We start from the raw sequence: 12,374 nt of genomic DNA, 5'->3' as shown, positions 1-12,374 counted from the left end.
TCTTTCAGATCGCAGCACTATTGTCCCATCATTGAAGCGGCATTGCATTAACACGAACTCCCATTAATGTAAAATATCGGGCAATGCCGCTTCAATGACGGGATCTGCGCAATGTCATTTGAAAGTCTTGCATAATTACAGTCAATCATGCTTTCTGGAGAGGGCAATGACAGGATAAGTGTGACGTCGTATGAAAATTTTCTCGCAATCGCGCTATAAAAACAGGAAAAGAATGGGAAGAGGTTTCATCCCCCATCTGATAATCTGCTAGATTTTACAAAATCCCCCACTAGTATGGCCACTGGGGGATTCTGGGAAATGTAATCCAAAAAATGTAAATTTTCCAAGTTCTGCCTGTTTCCTTCCTTTTTCAAGGTTCACAAATGTCCAAACACAAATTTCCCTGTACTCATGTAGTGGAAATATATTTCGCAATTGGGATGAAATGAGTCACGCCAGCTTGTTTATTGGGTAGTTTTAAAATAATCATAAGACCTTTTGGCATTGTGACTTATCGCACAGTAACTATAGTGTACTAAACACCCGGGAACGTCACGGCCTCTGATTTAATGGCCTAATTAAATGTTCCCATTGGAGTGTGTTCCCATGAAGGTTATTTCTACAAATAAGTATCGTCTTCCTTTCCTTTCTCTTTCAGGGATTTGACAAAGAAGAGCTTTTGGAGTGTATCCGGAAACTGGTGGAAGTTGAAAAGGAGTGGGTGCCGTATTCGACCTCTGCTAGCTTGTATATTCGCCCTACTTTAATTGGGACAGAGGTGGGGGAAACACCTTTTTTGGTTTTGATTTTGGTTTATTTTTTTAAGCTATGACAGATGTTATCTCCGAGCTTTATTGCATTGGCCCTGGTACGGGCCTGTAGCATTCCAAAAGGGAATGTTCTGGGGATGGGAGGCAGTGGGGGACGGTTTTTACCGCACAGTGAGAACGCCGCTGCTGCCGCCGAGCATACGCATCCTGTTCTGTATGTGTTCCCCAGGGGCTGATTTCCGGGAACACTTCTTCCGAAAATTGCCCCCTCTGCCCCGGCTGGGGTGCCCTTCGCGTGGCACAAAAAGGAGCCACTTTTTGTGGCTTCTTTTTGTGCCACAGAAAGGTCAGATCCATTGCCACGGCCCCCATCTATTGAGCCCCATAGTTAACATTCACCCATCCCCAGTGGGTGCTGTAAATAGACCTGAGCCTCTAAAGATTATACTCCATGCATCTGACAGTGTAAAATGTAGTACACAAAAATTCACGACATACAGTGGGCCCTCCGCATTCTCTGGGGTTAAAAGTGCAGGAGCCCTGTGAAAGTGGAAAAAAAATACAAATTAAAAAAATCGTAGTTTATTTTACCTCTCTAGGAATCTCTGGGTCCTCCAGTACTAATTTGTTATTAACATTTGCCAGACATTGACCATAGAATTGTGCTGGAGGATGTACAAATGCCTAGAGAAGTGTTCTCTCTAGGAATCTTGGGGTCCTCCAGAGCAACTTCTGGTAGACATTGACCATAGATTTGCACTGGAAGACCTAGAGATTCCTAGAGAAAACATACTAATCAAATCAGTGTATAATCAGATCAGAAAAAGTCAAATCCACAAATATGCAGGGCCAACTGTACTTTCAAAACTGGCTCAAGATCCTTTGCTTTGCTGAATGATTTTAATAACTACAATGTTAAGATGTAAAGACAGAAATGTAAACACGCAACATAAACTCTTAAGTTTATATTTATTAAGTGTTGCCGGAGTTTAATCATTTCTTTCTGCCACCATGAGATGGAACCCAATGTAGAAGAGTCTGAGGTTATTGGGGATTGTTACTAAACATGGTTAGGCCACACAGGGCAATTTGTGTAGGATCCAGACTAAATATCCTATTGATGACTGGAATGTATCCCAGACTTACCTGAGTCTGATTGATTTCAGTAGGATCTAAGTGCAACTAACTAGTTCGTATGTAATCTGCTTTCTACAACTTGCATGCCTTTTGTTGCCTGCAAATGTAAATGACCAAACCTGCCACCACATTGCTTTCTAATTTGAATGAACAACTTTTTGTACTGATCTTCCTTCTATATGTTGTTGTTGCTGTTGTTGTTATTATCCTGCCTTTTCCCCAAAACTGGGACTCAAGGTGGCTTACAGGATTAAAAAAACAGTACAGTTAAAATCATACAAAAAGTTACATTAAAATAGAAGTAAATTATTACAATATTAAACCAAATTACATGTTAAAAGAATAAAATACAATTAAAAAGGTAAAAATGTTTATGGAAATGGTACATAAATTGTGCAATATAAATACTTGTTCTTCTAGTGAAGTGATATCCATGTAGCAAAATTGTCCTGTGTGAAATATCCCTAGTCTCATATATATATAAATATGGTGGATTACGTCTGTTGATGAAATAGTTTGGAAAGAAATTATAATGCTGCTGCTTTTTATGATAGTACCACCTAGTGGAAATGTTTTGTCATTTCACTGCACATATGCATGTTCATTTTTTGTATGGACATGTATCTCCTCCACAACATAATTTATTCTTGGTGAGCCACTCTAACTTACAGAAAGAGCAGCAGTCTGCAAGAGAAGACACCTGTTAAAGAATTAATTGCACTTGATTAGAGTATGTTCATGTACGTTTTTTAAAATCATGTGCAACTGTGCGCAGTCTGAAAGTTGTACTTTTGATATCCTTGCCATTTTATCACTATTTCAATATGTTCAGCGCATGTAGCAGCATGGACATTAAACAAACAAACAAACAAACAAAAAGAATGAGAAGGCAGTGGCAGAAATGTTCAATTTAATTACTGCCAGAAATTAGGGTTGTCTGCTGTAAACCCTGCCCCTAATCTTGTGGTTTCTCCTGTCCCTTCAACAGTGGCTTGACTTGCAGAAATCAACAACTGTGTCATAAAATGAATGAAAATCAATCTGTTTGTGCTTTGCAAATTAAATTGCTGTTAAATCCAGAGCTTGGAAAGTTACTTGGTGAATGCCAGCTCTCAGAATTCCACTGGTGGATTTTGGGAACTGTACTCTTAAAAAGTAACTTTTCTGAGCTCTGTTCAAATGATAATGGCAGCAATTGTTTCAGAAGTTGTTATTATTATTATTATTATTATTATTATTAAACTTTATTTATGAAGCACTGTAGATATTGGCAACCATAGAAGGGGCTCTGCAAGGGAACTTCTGTTTACAGTGGGGAAACTATGGCCCATGTGTTGCATGTGGCTTCACAACCTTATTTTACAACATCTGAATTCTCCCAAGAGACCTCTTGAAATGCTCAGAGTCTCCTAGAATTGTGCAGTTTTTAACCAGCCTGTCCAAAACCACACTAAAAGTGCTACAAAACTGCAAAAATCAGCAATATTTCATCAAATCTAAAAACTGAAAGAACTGAAAATGACTACCATCCCCTTCACAGTTACCCTGAGCTGAGACTAAAATCACATCCTGTGGCCAGTGTTGCCAACAAGCCTTGAAGATATCCCCCAGAATGTTTTACCAAAATCCCCAGAATTCCCTAATATTTACCGGAATATTCAGTCAAAATCACCAGAAAGAAATCAATTGAATTCCCCAGATTCTGGGAAATTCCCCGGAAATCGGCAACGCTGCCTGTGGCCAGTAGCAATGCCCATCCCAGCATGCAGATATTTATTATTACTCATGTGTCTGTATTCTTTTCTGATCTTAGTCCTATAACTATAGTTTTAACAGCGCAATGGGATTTTATGGTTATGGCAAACCTGACAGCTTCATCAGAAATGAACCAACCATTGAACCAAATTTGTCTTTATTTCCAATGTCCAGCCCTCCCTTGGAGTCAAGAAGCCATCAAAGGCCCTTCTCTATGTCATACTGAGTCCTGTCGGTCCATACTTCTCGAGTGGAACTTTTAATCCCATATCCTTGTGGGCAGATCCAAAATATGTCCGAGCCTGGAAAGGAGGGACGGGAGACTGCAAACTTGGAGGGTAAGTGAATCCCTGATAAAGGAATGCTACATACTTAAATTGTATTCAATTTGTTCCTTGCAAGCATGAGAATATCCTCACATACAAAATGGTAGATAGTACGTTCTAAGGGAGGGCATGGAGAACATTTGATCCTCTGAAAATTTCAGACTACAACTCATAGTTGCTTACCACTGGCCATGCTGGGTGAATTGGTGAGACTTGTAGGCTAAAAGGCTTGGATGGCCTACATTTCCCCATGCCTCTTTTAAGGAAGTCACTGTATATAGATCTAAAGCATTGGTCCATCTAGCTTGGAATTGTCAGGGCTGACTAGTCACAGCGTTCTAATTTATTTTTAAAGAAAATATATTTTCCACAATGTTATTTGAGATGTTAAGAACTTGATGCTGGTTCCTTTTCTATGCAAAGCATTTTAGAGACAATAGAAAAAATCCACTGATGCCATAGGCAGTTTTTTTCCCTCTGAAATTTCTTAATTCAGTGTAATAGCTCCATAACCACTGAGTTAAATCAGTAGCTAAATTGCTAGGCAATTGCAATGTTTCAAGCAATTCTGAAGCATACAGGGAAAAAAGTAAATGCTATAACAGATTTAATTAATGGAAATAGAGCTGTGAACACTAACACTAACTGGTTTGTTTAAATAATAGACCTTAGTTCACAGTTTGCAGCTGAATTCACCAGTATATTAACTACACTTACAGAGTATACCCCAATGAAAACCCTTATTAATTACAGTATTATAGTTCTTTCTTAGTATGAAGGTTATGTGCCTATCTTGTCCTGTGGGTGGAATAGAGGGCACAGAGAACATTTTCCATGTGACCTGGGAATGATTGGACAGAAGCACACCAAAACCTCCTGTAGCCCAAGAGGATTTGACCAAAGCAAATGTAGGGTAACACATCCCTCTGATCTGGAGCAAGTGTATGCGTTAGGCATGGGACTATTGACACTTAGACTGATTTTTAGCTGTCTTCTGCAAGTCTTCGCTCATAAGACATGCTTGCTATGCACTCGGCTTCCTGTATAGCCCATTAGAACTGAGAGTGCAGTGCAAACGCATACTGGAGTCCTTTGTGACAAGATACCACCATTGGCGAGGCCAAAAGGAGTTACTGAACTTAGGATCATTTCATAGCAACATAAGATGCTGCCCTATACCTGTTAAAATTGTTCTATTTATTCTTTTAATTAATTTGTTGAAACTCTGCCTTTGTGCCAAAAGAAGGCATTTGAGGTGGCTTTTGTTCAGTGTTCATCCATCTTGGCTCACAAAAATACCTTCACCTTGACCTGGAAACCTGTCTGGAAAACAGACCATATCGAGTATATTTACCTGACCCTGAATGCTAAGGACAGTCTGGGGATTCTGTTGGTATACTGTCCACCCCGTTGCCTAACCGACTTCCTGGCCAAGCTGACACAGCTGATCTTGGAGCTGGTGCTGGAATCTCCTAGGCTTCTTGTCCTGGGGGACCTCAACATCCCCTTTGAGTCCAGCTCATTAGATCTAACAGGTGCAGCTCGGGAGTTCATGACTTCCATGACAGCCATGGGCCTGTCCCAGCTGGTCTCAGGGTAAACACATTGTGCTGGTAATACACTCGATGTGGTCTTTAGTACAGGTCAGGAACAGCCATAGGCAGAGGTGATTCAGACATCTGCTCTGTCATGGATGGATCACTTCCTGGTTAAGGAAGGACTGAAGGCCACTACCCATATCTTCTTCAGGGGTGGAGGACCTATTAGAATGGTCCGCCCTCGAAGGCTGATGGAACCAACTAGGTTCCAGGAGGTCCTAGAAGGTTTTATGGTTGGAAATGATGGCAATTCTGTTGAAGCCTTGGTTGGTACCTGGAATAACGATCTTAACGGGATTATAGACATTATCGCTCCTGAGCGTCCTTTCTGGCCTGCTTCTAATAGGAAACCATGGTACACGCAAGATTTTCGTAAAATGAAACAGGCTGCGCAATGACTAGAACGCCGCAGGCGGAAACATCAACGCTTATCTGACAAGACACACCATAGAGACTTTTTGGATTCCTATAGAGTGGCAGTAGATGCAGCAAAGAATTCTTTCTATGCTGCACATATTGCGTCTGCAGAGTCTCGTCCAGCAGAGCTGTTCAGGGTGGTAAAAGCTGACCAACTGCCTCCCACTCTGAACCCTCTATTGGAACCAACTATAGCCTGCTGTGATGCTCTTAATGACTTTTTTGCAGATAAAATCTGTCAGATAAGAGCTGATCTGGATGCGGGCATTAGAACAGAAACAGTAAGAGAGGTGTCCAGTGGCTCCGTGGACTGTGTTAAACTGGATCATTTTGAGTTTGTAAATACCGATGAAGTGAACAAACTTTTTGGAAGTGTAAGAAAGACGACATGCCCTCTTGGTGCTTGCCCGTCATGATTGACCGCCCAGGGAAGTGATGCAATAAAAACATTGTTGAGATCTATATTTAGTACATCCTTTAGAGAGGGTAAATTACCAGACCAACTTAAACAAGTGGTGGTCAAACCGCTCTTGAAAAAACCCTCCCTAGATCCCCTGGTGAGAAGTAATTACAGACCGGTCTCATTACCATTCCTGGGCAAAGAGATCGAAAGAGCAGTTGCCTTCCAACTCCAAGCTGTCTTGGATGAAGCCAGTTATCTGGACTAATTTCAAACTGGCTTCAGGGTTGGGATATGGAGTTGAGACTGCCATGGTCGCTTTAGTCAGTGATCTCCCGTCAGGGCATCGATAGGGAAAGTGTGACCCTGCTGGTGCTCTTGGCTGCCGATTAGCTTCCAGGCGCAATACAAGGTGTTGGTTATTACCTTTAAAGCCCTACATAGCTTGGGCCCGAGTTACTTGCGGGAACGCCTCTCTCTACATAATCTGCCCTGCAAACTTAGAACATAAGGGAAGAATTTGTTGGAATCACACACAACCAGATTAACTTCCACTTCCCAGAAAGCCTTTACTGCAGCTGCTCCAAAACTCTAGAACAGTCTGCCGGAAGAGATCCGTCTCACTACCTCCTTGGAGGCCGTTAAGAGAGCAGTTAAGACGGATCTCTTCTGGTGAGCTTATCCACCTGATCTCTTATAAGACATATTCTTCTACCTCATTGACCTCTCTCCTCTTTCGCTTTGATAGTATCATTTTTAATTGTTATCTCTTTTTATATTCTATTGTACTATATTGCTGTTTTTATTGTTGCTATTTATATATTATATATTGTATTGGGTTGTAATCCCACCTCGATCCACCTGGGAGAGGTGGGAAAATACAAATAAAATTTTATTATTATTATTATTATCTAGTTCAGGATTATGTGTTTTGAGTGTCAATAATTTTGTGTCTCAGGCAGAAGTCTTCTGTACCATATGTTGTCTGATCCTTTAAACTGAAGATACCATGAACTGAATCTGGGATGGTTTCCATGCAGAACATATTTTCTGCCTTTGAATTGTGGCCCCTTTCATAGGCTTCTAGCCAGACTGATGTTTCCTAAAAACAAAGATTTTCAGGTGTCAGTGATCCATCATCCCTGGAATAATCTTTTTTAAACTTACTGAACGATTACCTTCACAAGTAATCCTCTTCTTTTTGGTCATTTTTTCCTCACTCCCAAATTGTGTCAGTTGCTTTGTCTTACCACTTTCTGGAAGATAAAACAGCATGATTTAGGGATGAGAGGCTCAGAAGACCCCTCCTCTTAAAACTAAACCAAACCAAGTTGGACTTGTTTGTTCAGTGTACATTTTTCTTGTATGCCACAATCAAAGAGTGAGGCTGGATGTCTATTATGGTAAAACTGGGCTACAGTTAACAAGAGTCCCTCATATTTCCTGTCCGTGGGACTGGAACTTTGAAAAGAAGCTCCAGGAAGGCTTAGCTACATTGATCTCCAGTGACTGGTGCCATCCCTAGAATGATCCTCTTTGGTGTCATCAGATTCAGCAGCATGGTGCCAGGTTGAAGGACAGACCCAGCTGAAAATGCTATCTTTTTCTTGGCTCAGGACAAAGACATCTGTGGCTGTCTAGTGAAATACAGGCATGTGGGCAATGTATTTGGTGGTTCCTGAGGCATGGCTGGCTGCTTGCCTAACAACATCCTGTTGTACCAGCCAAAATAACAGATAGTACAGCTGTTGATATATGACATTCAGCTAGCTGACGGATATACCAGGAAGCTGTTGTCTCCCTGGTAGAGATGGTTAGCCATTCCTGAAATCCATGACTATGAAGCATTGAGGCTTCTTTTTCAAACATTCCAGTTTCCATTTTTGAAGGTATCGGTAAGAGAGGATGCCAAGCTAGGTGGTAGAACACATGCTTCCATACAGGATATCTGAGATCCAGTACCTCATATCTCTAGTGTGTCTGGAATTAAATATGTTTTATCATATCAGTCGTGATAGAAATGTTAAACCAAGGGACAAAATACAGATCTATGGTGGGAATATAGTCAGTCAAAGCATATATAATCTTACAATTTTTCTCTGTTTCCAAAAGGAACTATGGGTCTTCTATTTATGCCCAGCGTGAAGCTATGGAATTAGGGTGCCAGCAGGTTCTCTGGCTTTATGGAGACGAGCATCAAATTACAGAAGTTGGGACCATGAATCTCTTTCTGTATTGGCGAAATGAAGATGGAGGTACAGCAGCATTCCATATTCAGTTCCTGACTGATATTTTCCATCAGTTTTGACGAATATATTTGTTGTTAAGCAGTGATTCTCAAATTGGAAGAATTGTGGCTAAAAATATACTAAATACAGAAGTTAAAAATATTATTAAACTGTCCATAAAATGAAAACTAGTGAATAAACAAAGCTATTAAAAACAATGAAAAAAACATAAAAGTACAGTACAATTTTGCAGGTCCTAGTCCCTTTGAGCGGTTAGTCTTCCCAAGCCTGCCAATTTTTTTTGAATGAAATCTTAACCTAGTTTTTTTGTGGGTTTTTCAGGCTATGTGGCCATGTTCTAGAAGATTTTCTTCTTGATGTTTTGCCAACATCTGTGGCTGGCATCTTCAGAGAATTCTTATCTTAATTCAAATCTTAACTTGCCTGCAGAAAGATAGCAAGGAGGGTGCCAGTCTGACCTCTCTTGGAAAAGAGTTCCAGAACCTGGGAACAGCTGCTAAGAAGGCCCTCTTCTGTGTTCCCACCAGATGTACATGTGAGAATGGTGGGAGAGAGAGCAGGGCTGCCCCAGAAGATCTCAAAACACAGACAGGTTCATAAAGGGAAAATATGGTCCTTCAAATAACATGGACCCGAGCCAACCAGGTAATGCAATTAAACTGGTCAGAATGGAGAACCCAGAAGAATGAAATACATGTCGTTTGGAATTCTGCAGTTATAATTGCTAGCCTCATCAAAGGAGAGAACAGGGACAGAAGAAACATGTCCCAATTCCTATGTTGGAACATAGTTCAAAAACAGAAAAGGAACAAACTCTTAAATGTTCAAACACTGAGTTTTGGAAAAGCTGCATTTTAAAATACAACTCGCTGAATCCACCAGCCAGAATTCCCACTGGCCATGTTAGATGAGTGCTTCTGGGGGAAGTACACTTGGACAAATGTCGCTGCCACAGGGATGTAAAAAAATAGAGACTTTGGTACAAAAAATCCATTTGTGTGTGTGTGTGTGGGGGGGGGGGTTAAACCCTAGGAGCTTGCTGTGCAAAATTAATTTGTTTTTGAAAAAAACAAGTTTTTTTGTGCAAACAGATTTGATCACCTCAAAGTCCAAAATGTGAAAAAACATTTTAAAAAATGTTCTCTCATAATCAGTGGAATGGATACTTTTCAGATGAATCATTCTTGTTTATGAGAATGAGTGAAGAAATACATCCCCATTCTACTAGTAAAGATTTGGGATGTTCATCCAAGTTGTTTATCTAACTAGGGCTACCGCCACAGTGCTGGATTAATGCATTTTGTTACGGCTTTAATTATCTTGGCTCCATTTTATGTAATCTTGAGATTTGTAGTTTGTTGTGGCACCAGAACTCTCTGACATACAAGACTAAAATAAATCTCACAAAACTACAGATCCCATAATTCCATAGCATTGAGCCATGGCAGTTAAAGCGATGTCAAACTGCATTAATTCTGTAGTGTTTATTCTTCCCTGGTCTTAGTACGCTCCTTTCTCCCTATTAGAAGATAGCTGCATTTTTCTTTCCCTTTTTCATACCCTCTGTGCCTCTGGCCCTTCCAAAGGCCTAGCTATTTAGTTGCCAACCTGATTTAGTAGTTCTGCATGTAAAGGCTTTTCCCTGTATTAGTGTATTCTAACACGCTTTTGTCTAATTACTAATTTCCCACTTGATATTAGGAGCACCAGTTAATATCTAGTGTTCATTCTCTCCTTAAGAATACAATTGCTTGCACAATGTGCTGTATCAGATTACTTGGTTATATGTGTGTTGGTAAGACATAAGTGGGAGCTAGTGTGGCATAGTTTTTCGAGTGCTGGACTATGACTGTGGAGACCAGGGTTTGATTCCCATCTTGGCCATGAAACCCACTGGGTGACCTTGGGCAAGTCACATGCTCTCATCCTCAGGGTAAGGCAATGGAAAACCTCCTCTGAACAAATCTTGCCAAGAAACCCCCTTGATAGGGTCGCTAAAAGTCAGAAACGACTTGAAGACATAGGCATCTCTCTGTCTGTCTGTCTGTCTGTCTGTCTGTCTGTCTCTCTCTCTCTCTCTCTCACACGCACACACACACACACACACGAGCCAGCATAGTAGTGGTTTGAGTGTTAGACTAGGGCTCCGGAAGAGCAGGATTTGAATCCTTATTCATCTGTGGACAACCACTAAGTGACCTTGGCCAAGTCACACTCTTCCAACCAAAAAGGAAGGCAATGGCAACCCATCTCTTTAACGATCATGGCTCCATCCTCTGGAGTCCTGGGATTTGTAGTTTGGTGAGATTTGTAGTTTGGTGAGCCTAGTCTGTTAGAGGGCGCTGGTACCTTTGATCCCAGGATTATGTAAGATAAGAGTTATGGCAGTTAAACTGCTTTATTTCTGTAGTGTGGATACCCCCTCATTACTACCACAACTATGCACATTTCTGGGGAGGATACAGGAGTGGCCCTTCTTGGTGTCTTGTGTAAATTCTATAACTCTTCTCCAAAAGAGGCTATGTTGGCCCACTCTCTGCTCTTTTCTCACTAGCAGGTAATGACCTTTTATTTAGACAGGTGATACACAGGCTGTACAGACCAGCATTGTATGCCGACCTTGGGGCAGAGTGGAAGCGTGGCATCCACGCAACGAACACCCCAATGCTGCCTTGACGCCACTGTCATGCTTTGCGCCTGACCGCATGGCAGGTGGCATCACAGCACTCCTTTGACGCAGTACCAAAAGGAGCACCAGAAAGTGCCGCTACAGTGGCAAAGGTGCTCTTTCTGTGACGCAAAAAGGAGTCGCCTTTTGAGGCTCTTTTTTGTACCATGGAAATGCCAGATCGGGGCCGCAGCATATAGTTGCTGCAGCCCCAATCCAGTCTGAATGAGGCAGCAGCAGGCCGCTCCAAAGGGGCAGTCTGTTTAGCCCCTGATTGTTTCAAAAAGGCAGGTGGAGGAACCTATACTTTTATCCTCAGGGTTGTGTTAAATGTTTTGAAACTTTAAAAAAATCAGTGCTGTTTCTAATAGGATATATCATTGAATTTTTTTAAAGGCTCATTATTACAAAGAAAAATGTTATGTATTGTATAATTTTAAGAATATTAAATAAAAAATTTATAAAATCAAAACCATGTAGAGTAACATAAAAAAGCACATTGATACATTACTCCTACAGTAGCTTCACAGAAATAAATAGGTTATGCCTGGCATAGTGATTTGAGTGTTGGGCTAGGGCTCTGGGAGACCAGAGCTCCTATTCCTGCTTGGCCATGGAAACCTATTTGGTGGTCTTGGACAAGTCATACTCTCTCAATCTCAGAGGAAGGCAATGGCACCCCCCCCCCCCCGAACAAGTCTTTCCAAGATCTAAGGGTTGTCATAAGTTAAAAATGACTTGAAGGTACACAACAACAAAAAATCTACTACTTTTTAAAACTAAGATTCAGTGTTCTGCTTGTCATTCAGTTGAAATTGCCTGGGATTCAGGTTCTCTGACTAGAGTATTACAGTAGTAGTTTCCAAACTTCAGTACTACAGGTAGTTTTGGACTTCAGTTCTGAGAATCCCCAGCCTGCTTGGCCAACAGTCAGGAATTCTGGGAGCTGAAGTCAAAAACATCTAGGAGACTAAAGTTTGGAAACCATTGGACTACAGGAATGAGAAATGCTAGAAAAGATGGTGACTTCATTGATTGAATTGCCCTCTTGACG

General features: G+C 41.1%; 1 protein-coding gene across 4 annotated transcripts in view; it reads left to right on the top strand.

Annotated features, from left to right (window-relative positions):
• Positions 1-12,374, top strand: part of BCAT1 (branched chain amino acid transaminase 1) — a 103,777-nt gene that overhangs the window by 74,317 nt on the left and 17,086 nt on the right. For all 4 annotated transcript variants that reach the window (XM_042469276.1, XM_042469273.1, XM_042469274.1 and 1 more), the window contains 3 exons: positions 659-778; positions 3,837-4,000; positions 8,516-8,658. In XM_042469276.1, coding sequence (XP_042325210.1) covers positions 659-778; positions 3,837-4,000; positions 8,516-8,658 — 427 coding nt within the window. The remainder of the gene's footprint in view (positions 1-658; positions 779-3,836; positions 4,001-8,515; positions 8,659-12,374) is intronic.

Source organism: Sceloporus undulatus, chromosome 5 (assembly GCF_019175285.1).
Source record: "Sceloporus undulatus isolate JIND9_A2432 ecotype Alabama chromosome 5, SceUnd_v1.1, whole genome shotgun sequence".
NCBI classification, from domain to species: Eukaryota; Metazoa; Chordata; class Lepidosauria; order Squamata; family Phrynosomatidae; genus Sceloporus; species Sceloporus undulatus.
Note: the sequence above shows the minus strand (reverse complement) of the source record. Positions and strands in the feature narration are given on the sequence as shown.